This window comes from Pieris napi, chromosome 19, assembly GCF_905475465.1.
Source record: "Pieris napi chromosome 19, ilPieNapi1.2, whole genome shotgun sequence".
NCBI lineage: Eukaryota > Metazoa > Arthropoda > Insecta > Lepidoptera > Pieridae > Pieris > Pieris napi.
In genome coordinates, this window is record NC_062252.1 from 3230705 (window position 1) to 3249765 (window position 19061).

At 36.2% G+C, this 19061-nt stretch overlaps 2 protein-coding genes and 1 long non-coding RNA gene across 3 annotated transcripts; 2 read left to right on the forward strand and 1 right to left on the reverse strand.

The window, feature by feature from the left end:
- The first annotated feature begins 49 nt into the window (after positions 1-49).
- On the forward strand, positions 50-13752 carry LOC125059210 (trypsin-7-like). The gene is made up of 5 exons (XM_047663524.1): positions 50-970; positions 1303-1450; positions 11006-11258; positions 11827-11979; positions 12656-13752. The coding sequence occupies exons 1-5, from the start codon at positions 769-771 to the stop codon at positions 12827-12829; spliced, it is 930 nt and encodes a 309-aa protein (XP_047519480.1). The 5' UTR covers positions 50-768; the 3' UTR covers positions 12830-13752.
- LOC125059212 lies at positions 10555-12691 on the reverse strand. Its single transcript, XR_007118616.1, has 3 exons — positions 12179-12691; positions 11122-11238; positions 10555-10702 (listed from the first exon to the last, which is right to left on the reverse strand). It is a non-coding gene; the product is annotated as an uncharacterized LOC125059212 (long non-coding RNA).
- Positions 13753-13759: 7 nt separating the features above from the next.
- LOC125059211 (trypsin delta-like) lies at positions 13760-18826 on the forward strand. Its single transcript, XM_047663525.1, has 5 exons — positions 13760-14122; positions 14694-14841; positions 16204-16456; positions 17385-17528; positions 17918-18826. The coding sequence occupies exons 1-5, from the start codon at positions 13921-13923 to the stop codon at positions 18089-18091; spliced, it is 921 nt and encodes a 306-aa protein (XP_047519481.1). The 5' UTR covers positions 13760-13920; the 3' UTR covers positions 18092-18826.
- The last annotated feature ends 235 nt before the right edge of the window (positions 18827-19061 follow it).

A 19061-nucleotide genomic window follows, 5' to 3' on the forward strand; every position in this document is an offset into this window, starting at 1 on the left:
GCTAACTTCTGCATAGAATATTAGAATGAAAAATCTTACAGAGCCATTTCCGTTATATTAAGATTTAAACAAATCATACTTTTGATACCTATAAAATTATAGAACTTTTGAAAAGTAATTACAAGTCACAAAGGTATTTGACAGACAAACAAAGGCGCTTTCAATAACTGTAACACAATAAAATCTCAAAGTGAATAACATAAATTTCAACAAAAGTTATAGACAAACTCGCCTTGGCCATTTCAAACCGAGCTTGGTTTCGAAACTTACTCGAATGAAACAAATTTAATTACAGATTGGCGCGTGAATTCTCTAGTACCTGAAAACTTCTTAATTAGATTTAAAAGCGGATTTCCTAAGTTTAAAAATGTCCAAAACAACTCTGGAGGCGATGCAAAACTTCGCACCCTTTCCGTTCCCACGAATTAGAATTAGAACCAAAGTAGTAAATTTTAAAATAAACATTTTGTAATATTTTAAACACCTCGTTAAAAATACACTAAAATCCTTTATTGCTATTAACTCTTTGTAGGCGTTTGTGATTGGATATTTGTAAGTATTCTATAAAACACAAATTGATATTAAAGAAATACAATTTCACGGCTATTTCATTTTATGTTCAGAACGGACGTAAATGTGCAAAACACGTGCCGCGAATCACGTTTACAAAGGACAATGAAATCTTACGACAATTTCATTATTATTGAGTTTTTATAGGGCAAGACATCAAATTATTTGTACGCTGTATAATATGGAGCTTTTGGAACAATGAATATAACTGTATTATCCATAGTTATATTTGTAATAGCGAGTACGGAAGCTTTGTCCCCCCAAACAGTGGAAGTTGACTATTCCGAACTTGCAAACGAGGCAGAAAATAATAAAAAACATCTCTTAGAGTTTTTAAATCAGACTCAAGTACGAGAGCTATATAGAACAAAATATAATATCTTATTAGATAAAATAACAGGTGAGATCTTTACATTACTTTTGTTTTAAACAAAACAGTAATTTATGTAACGGTAGAACATAAACTTTTTACAATTTTTCAAAATTATGGCAAACGTGTTTAGAATTAATTTAGTTCTTGTCTTAATAAATTAAAGTCAGTATCTGTCAGTTAACTGGTTTTAGTGCAGTGAGCAATTATATTTGAATAAGTTTAATAATATGATGTATTAATAATTATACAACTTTATATGAAATTCATGTCGCACTGTTACAACTCCTTCGAAACGGCTTGAATGAGAGGATGTTAGTAAAAATAGTTTACCTAACATAGATTACCGAATGCACTTTCAGGCTCCTCCCGGCGTATTGTGTCGGGACAAAACACGTCAATCACAGCAGTGCCGTGGCAGGTTTCTCTCTGGTATATAACTGAATTTGGTTGTGCAGGTTCGGTCGTTACCGATATTTGGATACTCACAGCTGCACATTGCTTGGAAAGGTAAACACGAAAAGTAGAACATACTAGACTTATTGCTAGATGTGTTATACGCAGTCATTAAATCAATGTAGCGTTTTAAAACATTTTCCGTGGTCCGTGCAAAATATATTAATATATTTCTGATTGCTATTATATTCAATATAAAATAACATTTAACACAAATCTTATATGTAACATTCTAGATACTTGATTATACATAGAAACGTTAAAACATGCGTATAACATGTTAATTAAGAACCGTATTTTCAGGAATATTTGGTCGCCTTTTGGGCGATTTTAATAAAATTTTATAAACATTCCATCATCGTATAATATCATAAGTTATGAATAGATTTTAAAGGCACAGTGTTCCTATAATATGATTGTCTTAGATTATAAGTTTAGAATAATATTTCATTCCTTATTAAGTTAATTAGACATTTGCATGCGTTTTTCATATCGGTGATTGTGCGGTTTTTTCTATTAATTCATCTTAATATGTGCCACTTTCAATGAAATAAAGGATTTATTTATTTACAATAATCCTTTAGCTAGGTTTAAATATACATATATACATTTTAATAGTAGATTATTTTTACGTTGAACCTTTTAGAGGGATTTTCTTACAATACGGTAGTTCGACGATCTCCCGTGGGATGTTAAGAATATCGCCTATATCTCCGCATAAAGGAATAAAGTATTTGTCAGTTTACAGAGCGAGGAATCCCTGTAGTAAACTCGCGAAAATAAAACAAGTTGTTCTCTGTATTTTGCAACTTGTTTCGCTTTTCACATATTGGGTGTAACGGTTATGGTCTCCTATGAATTTATTTTGTGGTTTTACGCTGGTATCGAGACTGATAGATGTGTAGTTTTTTTCTATTTTTTGTTTAAAAGTATTTTTTTTTAAATTGATTTTCAATTTTACGTTGTTGTTGTATTGTTGTTGTATGTTTAATGGGTGCAAACTAAAACTCAAAATAACTTTATTCATATAGGTAAACAAGTACACTTATTAACGGTCAAACAGAAAGAATATTAGATTAATTCAAAATGTTCCAGGTGAACTGGTTAACAGAAAATTATGATATTCAATACAATATAGATTTATCTAATATTAATAAAATAATAAAAATAGCCTGTATCCAAGGATATAAGGATTGCATTAAGTTTTTTTATTATATTTATTGTAAATTTTTAGAAGCTACTGTTTTAGATCGATTTTTTGATAATGATAGCAAATTTTTTATTAAACGTGTTGTTTTCAAATGTAGAAAATGTGCTAACATCACGCTGCGATCGAATAATTGCAAGAATTTCTAAAAAGTTTACTGAAAATATCAAGACAAATATTAAGAAGCGACAAAATTTGCTATAAGACTAGTTAACTAAAAGTCTAAAAGCGGACTCGAGTCGCGTCGCGTACCGAGAATTGCTTCCACGATTTCAATTTATCCTTTCGGCCGATTGTATTTTTTCCGATGCAGAACAGTCACCGTTACAGTGTTTCCCTAACTGTATTATTTTAATAAAATTATAATAAAAACAATTTTAGCAAATTTTAATATTTAATATAATATTTTTATCTCTTATAAATAAATTTTATTTCAGTATGGTGATTCTATTTTGCAATTTTAGATCTAAAAATAGTTGTCTGTGTAGTCTCAAATATTTTTACAATGAAATTTAGTTGCCAATATACATTTGTGTACTAAAGACGTGTTTCTCTTAACGATCCGCCGGCACGATATAAACTAGAACTTACGACCTTACCATATGGTCGACTTCGAGCCGAATAGAAATATAACATTGCATCGAGGACCGGTTACCGCGAGAACAATAGAACTGCATTCCAAAGCGATAAGCGAGTGCCGGGTTGAAGTTTTGTGCAATTTTTAAAGACAATTAGTTTTATTCGCGCCGACGCGTCAATATTTAAAAGTTTTTGTGTGAATATTTCGACTGTGACGTGTAAAATATGGCCACGGAAACTGAACAAGCAATCAATATACTCGAAAATACAGCCCTATTATTGAAGAAAACCCAGCTGAATTTGTCAAAATGCCCCAAAGAACGACTGGCTAAAGTGGGCTACTTACAAGCTAGAATAAAAACAATTGAGGAATACTGGGTGATATTCATAGAAGCTCATAAACAATTATTGACCTGCACCACTCGTGAGCAGCGTGGATTGCTGCCATATTTCGAGAATGAAGAATTTTTTATACAAGAAGATTTGTATTTGTGTATGTTGGGAGACTTAAAAGATATGTTGGCGGCAGTCGAGTCTGGCAAAAGTAATCAAGTGCCGCCAGAAGACCAACAAAATAAAAAAGTGAATCTCCCGGCTATACATTTACCGCTGTTTTCGGGCGAGTATGAATTGTGGCCCAGTTTCAAAGATTTGTTTACATCACTAGTACACAATTGCACGTCACTAAGCGACGTCGAAAAACTTCACTATTTAAAAACCAGTGTGACAGGTGAACCAGCGTATTTATTGAAGAACATTACAATAACAAGCGCTAATTACATTCAAGCATGGGGAACGCTTAACCATCGATATGGGAACAAGCGTCTTATATTGAACGCATTATTGAAGCGACTTTTTGCTCAGAAGAAATGTACCAGCCAAGCCGCAACCCAACTGAAATCTCTTCTCGACACCACCAACGAAGTATTACAGAGTCTAGAAAATCTGGAGGTGTCCACGGATTCTTGGGATCCAGTAATCATATTTCTGGTTGCACAGAAGTTGGACCCAGAGTCCCAGAAGGAGTGGGAACAAAAGTCCTACTCAGAGAATTCCCAGGACTTGTCGACTTGGAGGGATCTGCGCAAGTTTTTAGAGGCAAAATTCAGAACATTGGAATTAGTCAACCCCCCCACTACTACGAAGCTTGCCAAGGAACGAGTCTTTCACGTTACAGCCACGGAAAGACCAAAGCAAAGAAGTTGTGCTTTATGTACAGATGTGCACACGTTATGCCATTGTAACGTATTCACCAAGATGTCACCAAACGAACGTAGAGAACATGTCAAAACAAACAAGCTCTGTTTCAACTGCCTCGGGGTTGGACATTCGGTGTTTAGGTGCCGTTTGCCAACATCATGCCGTGTATGTAAGAGACGTCACCATACTCTTCTACACCTACCTAATTACGGGGAGGCATCGGCTTCTCATGTTGTAGCTAATCAACCGATGTCATCCAATCAAGCAAATGTAGAAGAAGGGGAAGTTCAAGCAATGGTTGCGTCACACTATCACGCAGGGCAGAAACAGACAATTTCACTATTAGCCACTGCAGTAGTAATTTTAAAGAATGAATGTGGACACACTACTACATTGAAGGCGCTGATAGACTCAGGATCTCAAGCATGTTTTATAAGTGAGAAGGCAACTCAGATCCTGAAACTACACAAGACAGCAGTAGATCTTATCGTGTCTGGACTTGAGTCCACGAAGGTTAGAGTCAAGCATGAAGTAAACGTAAATGTATTATCACGATGGAACAATTTCATTTTACCTATTAAAGCCTACGTGATGACGAAGCCCTTGACTTCTAACATACATTCAGACACAATAATAAGAAGAGATTGGCCGCACCTTGCTGGCATTCAACTAGCAGACGAAACATTTTCCGCATCCTGTAACATCGATCTGCTGTTGGGTGTCAATGAGTATGTAAACATTATGAAGAAGGGATTGATCAAAGGTCCACCAGGTACACCATGCGCACAAGATACATACCTGGGATGGATCCTTATGGGTGGAATTGACATCAAGGTCAACAAGCATGAACAATCCTTAACGGTCATGAAACAAGAAGTTGATATAGAAGATTTACTGAAAACAATATGGGAAGTTGATGAAGATACGAAAAGAAACCTGACACAGAGGGAACAGTTATGTGAAGATATATACACTAAGACACAGAAGCGAGATGAATGTGGAAGATATGTTGTCAAATTGCCATTCAACATTGAAGAACCTAAATCAACAGAAGGAAATACGAGAGAAATAGCAATGAAGAGACTAATGCAATTAGAAAGAAGGTTCAATCAAAATAAAGAATTAAAGCAAGAATACAAGAAGGTAATTGAAGACTACATAGAACTTAAACATATCGAAGAAATACCTAGAGAAGAAATAAAAAAGAAATCAGTCTACTTACCTCACCACGCCGTGATCCGTAATGACAAAGAAACCACGAAAACTCGTGTCGTATTTGACGCCTCGTGCAAGGGCTCCAACGGTGTCTCTCTCAATGACGAACTGTTGACGGGTCCTGTACTGCAGGACGATTTGAGAAACCTGATAATGAGATGGAGAACTCACGCCGTTTGTTTTGTGGCTGATATCCAGAAAATGTACCGTATGATATGGGTTGACCGAGAAGACACAGATTATCAAAGAATTTTGTGGAGAAATGACCAATCTGAAGAAGTCAAAGACTACAGATTGTTGACTGTTACATTTGGAACAGCTTCTGCTCCCTATCTCGCCGTAAGAACCCTTATGAAATTGGCAGAAGATGAAGGCGACCAGTATCCAGAAGCTGCTAAGATATTGCGTGAAGATTTTTATGTAGACGACGCAATGTCTGGAGGTGACAATCTGCAACAAGCAATAAAGAAGAGTCAAGATCTTAAAGCACTTCTTCATTTGGGTGGATTCGAACTAAAAAAATGGTCATCCAACAGCCGAGAGTTCTTGGAAACAGTTGATCCTAGTGATAGATCGTCTAATGCTAATCTGGATTTGAAGATTGATGGAACAATAAAGGCACTTGGCGTTCAATGGAATTTAGGAAAAGACAGATTCGAGTACAATTTAAACTTACCTTCAATCAATAAAGTGATCACGAAGCGAAGCATTCTGTCTGACATCCAAAAGTTGTTTGACCCACTCGGCTGGATTGCACCTAGCATCGTTCTGACAAAGATATTAATGCAAGAACTATGGCTTGAAAAGATTACCTGGGACGATGCATTGAATTCTAAAATAGCCAGTAAATGGGTCACATTGCGATCTGACCTTGAACATGTGAATGGAATCTACATAGAAAGATGGATAGGTACAACGTGCGCCAACAGAGAGTCAATAGAACTCCATGGATTCAGCGATGCATCCATTCAAGCATATTATAGTGCTGTAGTATATTGCAGAGTGACTTACCCAGACGGTACCAACAAAACGACGCTTATCGCAGCAAGAACAAGAGTGGCTCCATTGAGAACAATATCCTTACCGCGTTTAGAGCTTTGCGGCGCGTTGATACTCTCAAGATTGCTTAAGCAAGTTGGTAAAGCAATGAGAATTCCTGCAACTCAAATTTATGCTTGGACAGATTCGTCCATTGTCCTGTCGTGGTTATTTGGAGATCCAAACAACTGGAAGGTGTTTGTGGCAAATAGAGTAGTTGAGATTACAACCAATGTATCCTGCAGTCAGTGGCATCACGTCCAAACTCAAGATAATCCAGCTGATGTTGGTTCCAGGGGGATGTTAGTCGAAAATCTGAAAAAGTGTGAATTATGGTGGCATGGGCCAGACTGGTTACAACAATCGAAGATACAGTTCACTAAACCAAACATTATGCAAACAGAGATTGAAAGGAAGAATAATAAAATACAAAATTTAAACATAACTTACAATAAAAATGACCAAGAGAAGAGACTACATACACAATTTGAAGAATTTGATACCCTATTAGAGCTACTTAGAACAATCACATACTGCCGAAGATTCCTGAAACAAAAAACATTAAAAGACAGAATAGATAGCAAAATCACAACTGAAGAACTACACGCATCGATGCAAACCTGTATAAAAAGAGCACAAGAAGAAGAATTTACAGAAGATATAGAATCATTAAAAACAAAAAAAAGAGTTAAGAAAACAAGCAAACTAAAAGCACTAGATCCTTACCTTGACGAAGATGGTATCCTGAAGGTAGGCGGTCGGCTCAGGAACTCTGAACTGGCTAATGAAGTGAAGCACCCAATCATTTTGGGTCATGCAAGTAGACTTACCTATTTAGTGGTCGCAGAAGCACATTTGAAGACGCTGCATGGAGGACTGCAATTGATGCTCACTTACCTGCGATCGAAATACTGGATACTCCGCGCGAAGTCCTTAGTAAAGCAGTGTATCCATCGATGCCTGATATGTGCTAGACATGGGGCGAGGGTAAAAACACAATTGATGGGAGACTTACCGAGTTTTCGGGTAAAACCAGCTCGGCCATTCCTTAACTCCGGTGTCGACTTTGCGGGACCAATTCAAATTTTAATAAAAAAGGGCAGAGGCTCCCAAACTGGCAAGGCATACATAGCCATTTTTGTATGTATGTCCACGAAAGCGATCCACTTGGAGTTGGTTGGTGATCTGACTTCAGCTGCATTCATTGGTGCCTTTAAACGATTTTGCGCACGAAGAGGCAGATGTACAAATATGTGGAGTGATCAGGGAAGAAACTTTATTGGTGCTAACAAAGATCTGGTTGAAGCCTGGAAGGAAGCTCGCCTACAGTTTGATGGAGAAATTAGTGAATTACTTGCTAATGATGGAACACAATGGCACTTCATCCCGGCCTACTCCCCAAATTTTGGAAATTTATGGGAGACGGGTGTGAAGTCTATTAAGCACCATCTACGAAGAATCCTTAATACTAACCTTACCTATGAAGAGCTTGCGACGGTTCTCTGTGGAATTGAGGCGTGCTTGAACTCACGACCGCTTTGCCCGCAGGAAGACAGCACGTTGGAACCATTAACTCCGGGTCATTTTTTAATAACTGAAGCTCCTGTAACCGTGCCTGATGTGAACTTAAAAGACGCTAAAATAAGCAACCTGACACGTTGGCAATACACGCAAAAACTGCTGAACGACTTCTGGTCAAGATGGCAAAAAGAATACTTGACGCGGCTGCAACAAAGACCGAAATGGTTAAAACGCGAAGACGAATTCAAGATAGGAGACATTGTCCTCATAAAACAGGACAATTTGCCACCAGGAAAGTGGCATATGGGACGAATAATCGACAAGCATCCTGGCCCTGATGGTCTTACCAGAGTCTATAGTGTAAAAAGTGGTGATCATATAGCAAAGCGATGCGTAACCAAACTATGTCCATTGCCCATCGAAATAGATTAGTGCTATATAGTTGTTAAAATTTATTATTGTACTATTCTTCTTTGTATAGATTCTTCTGACCGCACCATATACCGATACCTTAATAATTGTTGTAGAAGCAAACTCAAAGCATGTAAGTTTAAGCATGCACCTATAAGTTTTGTCAATTTTACTTATTTTGAAAGGACTTCAGTAGTCCTTTGGTGGGCGGCTTATGGTGATTCTATTTTGCAATTTTAGATCTAAAAATAGTTGTCTGTGTAGTCTCAAATATTTTTACAATGAAATTTAGTTGCCAATATACATTTGTGTACTAAAGACGTGTTTCTCTTAACGATCCGCCGGCACGATATAAACTAGAACTTACGACCTTACCACAGTACATGAACGATGTGCCATTTCTTATTGACTAAATAAATTACCGGAGACTATGTTTTCTTTTCAAAACATTTTGGTATACGCTTAGCAATCAGAATTTAAGTATTATTTTCAAATTTACGAAAGAAATAAATGAACTTCAAGACAAATCAATTCATTTCGCAAATAAAAAACGTGACCTTGACTCGCAGCGATTACATTTATTTACAATGAGGGATTTTTCTGACAGCTATTAAAAAAAAGATAGTTCTAAAAGCTACGATGAGATGGCGCTTGATCGCAAGGATTTACCTTTTTTTCTTATTGCTTGCCACAGATAAAAACTTGGTGGTTACGCAAATGTTCTGTTCCAATATGTACTCTTCGATGTTCATTGGTAGGGAAATGGTGCGTACCAATTTTTTTACCATGTTTTAACAATACAAGGATGATGAAACGTTTTTTCCATGATTTTAGCACCCAAAGTTGCCCAAAGACCAATCACAATCAAATGCAAGAGCCAAAAGAAAAGCGGAAAGACCACAGAATAAACTGGCAAGTTCCATTAAAAAAACCAAAAACCCTTACTTGAAAATGCCATCTATTGGCTAATTTGGAACTACTTTTCTTAGATGCCAGAAAAATCCCTCATTACAGTGTTAACCCTTTATAACGTCATTTGTTATAACGTAAATATCTCTATAACGTATGACGCAACAGCCATTCTCTATTACAAAGAAATATTTTCATATTTAGACATCGACAACATACTTAAGTGTAAATGTTTTTATAATCAGCTTTCAAAACTAACCTTTTGAGGTTGAAATTTCTAAGAAAGACACCTGATGTCATAAACAGCCGTCTCGCCTATATTATTGTTTATTGCATTAATGGCGCGTCTAAACGGGCCATGTTTTGCTGCAATTGATGGCTGCAACACTGTGGCCGGCAACATTGCAAACAATAGCAGCCACACTATGCAATATTGCAGTAATGTCCCGGCCATATAGCCAAACATGTTTTGTATAGCCACATATGGCCGATATTGCCCCGATGGGTGGCCGGACTATCGCTAGGCTATCGAATTCAACTGCAATATTGCACAGCCAGTTCTATTGTTGTTTCAGTCACTCTCTTTGTTATGGCACAGTGTATCCTTTTCTACGCGACATGACGTTTGCTATGAGTGAAGTGTGCCTGTTACTATAATCTGTGTTTTGCGATCAGCTGTATTTGACGTTAGATTACTACGTAAAAATTACTGCTTTTGACATTCTAGTTCTTGAATAATTTATTATCAAGACTTATTTCTAGACTCAAATTGTCTACAGTTTCACGCCTATTTAAGTAAGGTCAAATCCACAATCTCTTCTTTTTCTGTTTCTTTTTTAAAACAATATAAGCTGCTGGGACAAGTGTGATTTCGTCAGCCAGTGTTGCCGGTTTGTGTGGCCCGTTTAGGAGTCTGCATCATGGGCCATACTATTGTAGACATATTGCAACACATTGCCCAGCCATAGATTGTTCGGCCATCAGCTGCATTAAAATATTTTTCTAATGGCCGGACAATTAGTTGCCAACAGTGCAGCCATCAATTGCAGCAAAACATGGCCCGTTTAGACGCGCCATAACACGTGTGCCATTATTCTTAGATAACATTGCCCGTAGGAAATTTTGGTCTCAGTTACTAAACGCACCATCTTTACCTATCGTGTATTACGTCAGGCAAAGTTAAGACGTGTGTTTTTTTTCTCTACCCTCCATATAACAAAAACTCTCTGTAACGAAACGAAACGGTCCCTTGAAATTTCTTACAAAGAGTTTACACTGTAATTAGGTTATAAACAAAGGAAACGTTATTGGGGCACTATTGTGATGGCTGAAGTTTTGTGATAATTGAGAGAAAATAATTAATTAAGTAATGTGAGGTTAATAAGTAACTTAAGAGGCTTTGGGGGGGGGGGGGCACTACTTCTCTGCCTATAACAACACATAAGAACTTATTCTGGTGGATGAAGCAATACCTACTGTGTTTTTTGTACTTTTAGTTGATATTTTTCTGTTGACACAATTCATAAAAGATTTAAGGCCAAAGACCTCTCAGTACGAGTTGGATCTTCGTGGAGAACACACGGGGGTGAAATGTATGATGTTAAGGAATCCTACATGCATCCTCAATACGACACCAAACACTTACTCAACGACGCTGGGCTATTACGACTGTACACAACTCTCCGATTCTCGTCGAGAGTCCTGCCTATTCTACTGGCTGCGAGGGATAGTAGACTTCCAGCTAACCAAATGGCAATCGTCTCTGGATGGGGCAATATGAAAGTAAATATTTTATTATATAGTTAAGAATGTTTATTTATTTATTTCATAATCCTATAGCTAACATAAATTATATATACCTAATAAAAAACAATTATACTAAGATACATAATATTTACAAAAAGTTTCAAACATTTACAAATGGAAAATTCAATAAATTCAATACATTTAACTGAGTAATATACCTTATTCGGTTGTGTTGTGTAATCGTGTGAAAGTGAGGGTATGTACGCGAAGGTGTGTATCTGGGGTATGCTCATGATGCTCAGGTCACTTAGCGCTTTGGATATTCTTAATACTCCTTTTAAGCATAACAATCCGCGATAGCTTAAACAATTCAAGGCTTTGGCCGTTGTATATCCGAGCTGCACGACACAAAACTGAGTTTTTTTTTGTTTTTCATGTTGTTTTCTTCGAAAGTGACAATGATTCTATATGCTAAGATTCTATTTAAAGTCAATAAATTAGTATTTTCGTTTAAGTTTAGTTGCTTTGTGTAGAATACATATTTATATAAAATACTTCGACTCTGTTTTGAATCAATTAAAATTAGTACTAAATAACATTTCAGGAAAAGGGACAGTTTGCAACATTCTTGCAATCAGCAAGCATCAGAACAATAGTCATGAAGCTGTGCCGCCAGTCAGAGGTAGACCGTGGAATTGACCCAGCGAGCATGTTCTGCGCTGGCTCTTTTACACAACCATCACCTGATTCATGCCAGGTACGATTTCGATATTTCATAAATTTCTCATAAATACTACATAATATTTACTTTTGAACCGGCATCACAACCGCCGAGGAACTGTTTCGATTAACGCAATATGCCCGGAAACTAAAGTTGTCAACCACTAACCATTAGGAAGAGCGTGGCATCTGAGAAGACATACTTTTATAGTATTTAGAAGTTGAAGATCGATTACCATCTAGAATCTCATATTCTTTTTGTGACGCCTCTCCAACTACTGAGGGTCAGCAATCATTCTTGAAAATCTCTCCTTGTTCTACGGGGTGGCAGAGTTTCTTGCCAGTTGTTCTCGCCCGCTCTACGCCCTTGACTTGCGAACTGGTAGTAAATTTTGAATCAATTTAAATCTTTACGTAAATGAATAAAGAAAAAATCTCCTTCAATAAGAGTCTTTTTATAGAGCAGGGGCCAAACGGGCAAGAGGCTCAACTGATGTTAAGTCATAATGCCCATGAACACTCAAAGCCAGAGGAAACCAGACTCTTCTTGTAGAAGAAGAAAAAAACAATAACAATTGTACTTAAAAATATTATACAGTACTGTAATAAATACTATGAAAATTTTAATTAAAGAGTATGCGTACATGTGAGTATGCACGTGTGTGCGTGAATGACCATATTTGACAGATGACACTATCAAATATTTCTTTCAGGGTGACAGCGGTGGACCCATAGTATCAGAAGGGTTTCTCATCGGAGCAGTGTCGTGGGGCAAGGGATGCGCGAGGGGTAACTTCCCTGGGGTTTATACAAGGCTGTCTGATCCTGACATTTGGGACTGGATCTATGGCCATTTAACTAGACAAGACACCAATGTTAATATTTAATGACAACTTAACTTAAAGCTTTATGTCTTCCAAGTGAGACAGAGGGCCACCAGCGTAGAAAACCAGCCTGATCGGTCCTAGGCAATTCTCTTAATTTCACCCCTTGTCGTTCCGGCTTCTTTCGCCTGTGCAATGATGCTTCGATGCCAGGTCTGTTTTGGGCGGCCACGTTACCATTTGCCACCACGTTACCATTCCAGTCGAGAGCTTGCTTGGCAATGTGACTTGGATGCCCGGTTTTTTTGAACATCTATTTTCACTCTCGGTCTTTTATAGACCTGTCAATTGGCGCCTCATTCCTGATGATTAGAGATGCTATTGGGAACGAATATTCCAAGGATTTGACGAAGGCAGCGGTTAAGATTTTTTTAAAACAAAGTGTTCACAAACAAATCATACATTTGATACCTATAAAATTATAGAACTTTTGAAAAGTAATTACAAGTCACAAAGGTATTTGACAGACAAACAAAGGCGCTTTCAATAACTGTAACACAATAAATTATTATCAAAGTGAATAACATAAATTTCAACAAAAGTTATAGACAAACTCGCCTTGGCCATTACAAACCGAGCTTGGTTTCGAATCTTACTCGAATGAAACAAATTTAATTATAGTTTGGCGCGTGAATTCTTTAGTACCTGAAAACTTCTTAATTAGATTTTAAAGTGGATTTCCTAAGTTTAAAAATGACCAAAACAACTTCGGAGGCGATGCAAAACTTCGCAACCTTTCCGTTCCCACGAATTAGAATTAGAACCAAAGTATGTAGTAGATTTTAAAAATATACATTTTGTAATATTTTAAACACCTCGTTAAAAATGTAATGAAATCCTGTATTGCTAGTAACTCTTTGTAGGCGTTTGTGATTGGATATTTGTAAGTATGTATTTCATATTGATATTAAAGAAATACAATTTCACGGCTATTTCATTTTATGTTCGGTACGGACTTAAATGTTCAAAACACGTGCCGCGAATCACGTTTACAAAGGACAATGAAATCTTACTACAATTTCATTATTATTGAGTTGTTATTGGGCAAGACATCAAATTATTTGTACGCTGTATAATATGGGGCTTTTGGAACAATGAATATAACTGTATTATCCATAGTTATATTTGTAATAGCGAGTACGGAAGCTATGTCCCCCCAAACAGTGGAAGTCGAATATTCCGAACTTGCAAAAGAGGCAGAAAATAACAAAAAACATCTCTTAGAGTTTTTAAATCAGACTCAAGTGCGAGAGCTGTATAGAACAAAATTTAATATCTTATTAGATAAAATAACAGGTTAGTTCTTCACATTATTTTTGTTTTAAACAAAACAGTAATTTATGTTACGGTAATTGTAAACATAAAAACTAAATTTTTAAAAACATGTTTACAATTTTTCAAAATATTGGCAAACGTGTTTACAATTAATTAGTTCTTGGCTTAGTAAATTAAAATCAGTAGGTTTTAGTGCAGTGAGCAATTATATTTGAATAAGTTAAATATAATGATGTATCAATAATTATACAACTTTATATGAATTCATGTCGCACTGTTACAACTCCTTCGAAACAGCTTGACCGATTATTATGATTTGTTGTGTATGTTCATTTAACTTTTAAACCCCTAAGTGATAAGCCCTATCTTTTTTTTTATTGATTCGACATTAAAAATACATATAATCCTTTATTTTCCCCTCATACACCAAATCCCATTTCTTAATACCGATATTAGTATTGTAATAATCTTTAACTGTATGGCAGAACAACTTTTACAGGGACGTCTAGTATTATTATTAAAATATTCTATGAGAGGATATTAGTAGATTTGAAATAGTTTACCTAACATAGATTACCGAATGCACTTTCAGGCTCCACCCGGCGTATTGTGTCGGGACAGAACACATCAATCACAGCAGTGCCGTGGCAGGTTTCTCTCCGGCATAAAAGTCGATTTAGTTGTGGAGGTTCGGTCGTTACCGATATTTGGATACTAACAGCTGCTCATTGCTTTGAAAGGTAGGAAGGCTGCTCATTGGTACGAAAAGTAGAACATACTAGACTTATTGGTAGATGTGTTTTAAGCAGTCATTAAATCAAGGTAGCGTTTTAAAACATTTGCCGTGGTCCGTGCAAAATATATTAATATATTTCTGATTGCTATTATAATCAATATAAAATAACATTTAACACAAATGCTATATGTAACATTCTAGAGAATTGATTATATTAGAAATGTTAAAACATGCGTATAATATTATGTTAATAAGGAAACCTAAACTATTTTCGGGAATCCTACTTTCAGCCGATTTTAATAAAATAATAATATAATATACATTTGAATCGGTCATTTTATTTGACACAGTGCTCCTGTAATGTGAGGTTCTTAGATTATAAGTTTTAAAGAATATGACTTAACAAATAATTTCATTGGTGGTAATAATATAAATAACAAAAATAAAACATAATTAGACTTTTGCATGCGATTTTCATATAGGTGATTGTGCGGTTTTTTCTATTAATCCATCATTAGCTAGGTTTAAATATACAAATGGACATTTTAACAGAAAATTATTTTTAATAATATTAATCGTAAACAAAGGAAACCATATAACGAGATTCATCCCAAGCGAGGGTACATTAAAATAAGCATATTGCGTTGAACCTTTTAGAGGGATTTTCTTACAATACGGTAGTTCGACGATCTCCCGTGGGATGTTAAGAATATCCTGTATCTCCGCATAAAGGATAAAGTATTTGTCAGTCTACAGAGCGAGGAATCCCTGTAGTAAACTCGCGAAAATAAAACAAGTTGTTCTCTGTATCTTGCAACTTGTTTCGCTTTTCACATATTGGGTGTAACGGTTATGGTCTCCTATGAATTCGTGAATTTATTTTGTGGTTTTACGATGAAAAAATATTCAACGTATCGAGAATGATACATATGAATTATTACTGAAGTTTATTTCTATTTTTTGTTTAAAATGATTATTTTTGAAGTTAAACCTCTTTAAATTAAGGTAATTTTTTTTACGGCTTAATAATAATATTAGCGTCACGAAGATGTACAGCGTTTTTGTCGAAGAAACGGGAGAGACCGATTGAGAGAGAGTGAGAAGGGCGAATTAAATAAAAACTCTATTTTTTTAATTAAAATTTCGTAAAGTGAATTTATGAATATTTTATATTTTATTCAAAAAAATAAGTTTATTTTTTGCATTAATTTTCGACACTTGGATATTTTAATGACAACTAAAATCATTAAATTCCTAACATATCTTCCTTTTTCCCTCCCAAATAAGTATGAACAAGAGTTAAAAATTACTTGCCAAAGAAGTTTCACTTCTGACACGTTTTTTCTATTGACATAATTCATTAAAGTTTTAAGGCCAATGACCTCTCAGTACGAGTTGGATCTTCGTGGAGAACACACGGGGGTGAAATGTATGATGTTAAGGAATCCTACATGCATCCTCAATACGACACCAAACAATTTGTCAACGATGTTGGGCTATTAAGACTGTACTCAACTCTCCGATTCTCGTCGAGAGTCTTGCCTATTCTACTGGCTGCGAGGGACAGTAGACTTCCAGCTAACCAAATGGCAATCGTCTCTGGATGGGGCGATATGAAAGTAAATATTTTATTATATAGTTAAGAATGTTTATTTATTTAGTTCATAATCCTACAGCTAACATAAATTATAGAATACTAGTAGACCAGCCAAGCGTTGCTGTGGCTAAGGTTTTTGTTATATTACATAGTAGCAAACTATTCAAGGGAAACGGTAGGAGAACACCAGTCATGGGGACCACCATGCTTTTTGGTGGTAATGCCATTAAATTGTAGCTTAATTGAAACGTTGGTACTTTCAACACAGCGCCATCTGTTAGAATTGTGACTATCAAATAATATACAAATATTTTGCAATAAAATAATATTGCGTGTTTAAATTGAGATGTAAGCTATCCTATCTTTTAAGTTAGATCAAACTGCACACGGTGTGCAAATTTGATTGAAATCGGTTCGGTAGTTTAGGGGTCCATAGCGGACAAACAACGTGACACGTAATTTATATATATCAAGATAATAAAAAAACAATTTTACTAAAGATATAGGCTAAGATGCATAATATTTACAAAATAGTTCAAACATTTATAAAAGGCTTTTCAAAAGAAAGTATTTAATACATTTAACTATTTTACTAAGTAATACCTAATTCGGTTGTGTTGTGTGATCGTGTGAAAGTGAGGGTATGTACGGGAAGGTGTGTATGTGGGGTGTGCTCATAATGCAGGTGATTTAGCGCTATGGCTATAAGCATAAGCAATACTTAAACAAGTCAAGGCTTTGGCCGTTGAATGTCCGGGCTGCACGTCACAAAAGGAGTTTTTTGTGTTTGATGTTGTTTTTTCTTCGAAAGTGACCATGATTCTATATGCTACGATTTTATTTAGAGTCCATAAATTCATAGTTTTGTTAAAGTTTAGTTGCTTTGTGTAAGAATACATATTTATGACTCTGTTTTGAATTAATTAAATCAGTACCAAATAACATTTCAGGAAAATGGACAGAGTCCAAAATTCTTGCAATCAGCAAGCATCAGAACAATAGTCATGAAGCTGTGCCGCCAGTCAGGGGTTAGCCACCCAGCGAGCATGTTCTGCGCTGGCTCTTTTACACAACCGTCACCTGATTCATGCCAGGTACGATTTCGATATTTCATAAATTTCTCATAAATACTACAATTTACTTTTGAACCGGCATCACAAGTCACAACCGCCGCGGAACTGGTTCAATTTCGTCATAATGCCCTGAAACTAAAATTGTTAACAACTAACCATACACATACTTAGACAAACTTTTTATAGTTTTTAGAAGTTTAGGCTATAGCTATACCATACTAGGATATTTCTGTGGATGACCACTCTTCTTGTACAAGAATAAAAAAACAAAAAAATTGTACTTAAAAATATACAGTACTATAATAAATACTATGAAAATTTTAGATAAAGAGTGTGCATACATGTGAGTATGCACGTGTGTGCGTGAATGACCATATTTGACAGATGACACTATCAAACATTTCTTTCAGGGTGACAGCGGTGGACCCATAGTATCAGAAGGGTTGCTTATCGGAGCAGTGTCGTGGGGCACAGGATGCGCGCGGGGTAACTTCCCAGGGGTTTATACAAGGCTGTCTGATCCTGGCATTTGGGACTGGATCAATGGCCATTTAACTAAAACTGACTCCAATGTTAATATTTAATGACTTCTTGAATTAAAGCTTTATGTCTTCCAAGTGGGACACAGGGCCACCAGCATAGAAAACCAGCCTGATCGGTCCTAGGTTATTCTTTTAATTTTACCCCACGTCGTTCCAGCTTCTTTCGCCTCTGCAATGATGCTTCGTTGCCAGGACTGTTTTGGGCGGCCACGTTTCCTTTTGCCTTGAAGATTCCAGTCGAGAGCTTGCTTGGCAATGTGACTGGGATCCCTTCGGAGCGTATTTTCACTTTCGGTGTTTTATAAACCTGTCAATTGGCTCCTAATTCCTGATGATTAGAGATGCTATTGGAACAGAATATTCCAAGGATTTTACGAAGGCAGTGGTTTTAAGATTTTTTAAAAACAGAGTGTTCAAAAATATCACATATTACAAATAATACTTTTGATTCCTATAAAATTATAGAACTTTTTGAAAATTAATTACATGTCACAAAGGTATTTGACACAGAAACAAAGGCGCTTTCAATAACTGTAACACAGTAAATTCTCAAAGTGAATAAATACAACATAAATTTCAACAAAACTTATAGACAAACTCGCCTTGGCCATTTTCAAACCGAGCTTGGTTTTTGAATCTTACTCGAATGAAACAAATTTAATTATAGTTAGGCGCGGGAATTCTCTAGTACCCACCTAAAAACTTCTTAATTAGATTTAAAAGCGGATTTCCTAAGTTTAAAAATGTCCAAAACAACTCCGGAGGCGATGCAAAACTTCGCACCCTTTCCGTTCAGCCTATGATCGACGGGCGAGTAAGACCGTGGTTTTAAATACCGACGAACCTGACTCGCGGCTCGTTGGTGCTGATCGATTAGCAAGCAAAACAGTCGCAAACATGTCTTGTTCTCTTTCCGACACGCGGTTTTGCATGGCGAGCCGAGTAAAAAATATAGCACGACGGCGAGCCGCGAGCCAGGCTCGGCGGTATTTAAAACCGTGGTTTTGCAATG

Bases quoted from the DNA above. Each gene is read 5' to 3' on its own strand.
- LOC125059211 (XM_047663525.1), top strand. From the start codon at position 13,921: ATGAATATAACTGTATTATCCATAGTTATATTTGTAATAGCGAGTACG. The intron at 14,123-14,693 runs GTTAGTTCTTCA...ATGCACTTTCAG, and splicing joins CTTATTAGATAAAATAACAG to GCTCCACCCGGCGTATTGTG. The intron at 17,529-17,917 runs GTACGATTTCGA...CATTTCTTTCAG, and splicing joins CGTCACCTGATTCATGCCAG to GGTGACAGCGGTGGACCCAT.
- LOC125059210 (XM_047663524.1), top strand. From the start codon at position 769: ATGAATATAACTGTATTATCCATAGTTATATTTGTAATAGCGAGTACG. The intron at 1,451-11,005 runs GTAAACACGAAA...AATTCATAAAAG, and splicing joins GCTGCACATTGCTTGGAAAG to ATTTAAGGCCAAAGACCTCT. The intron at 11,259-11,826 runs GTAAATATTTTA...ATAACATTTCAG, and splicing joins CTGGATGGGGCAATATGAAA to GAAAAGGGACAGTTTGCAAC.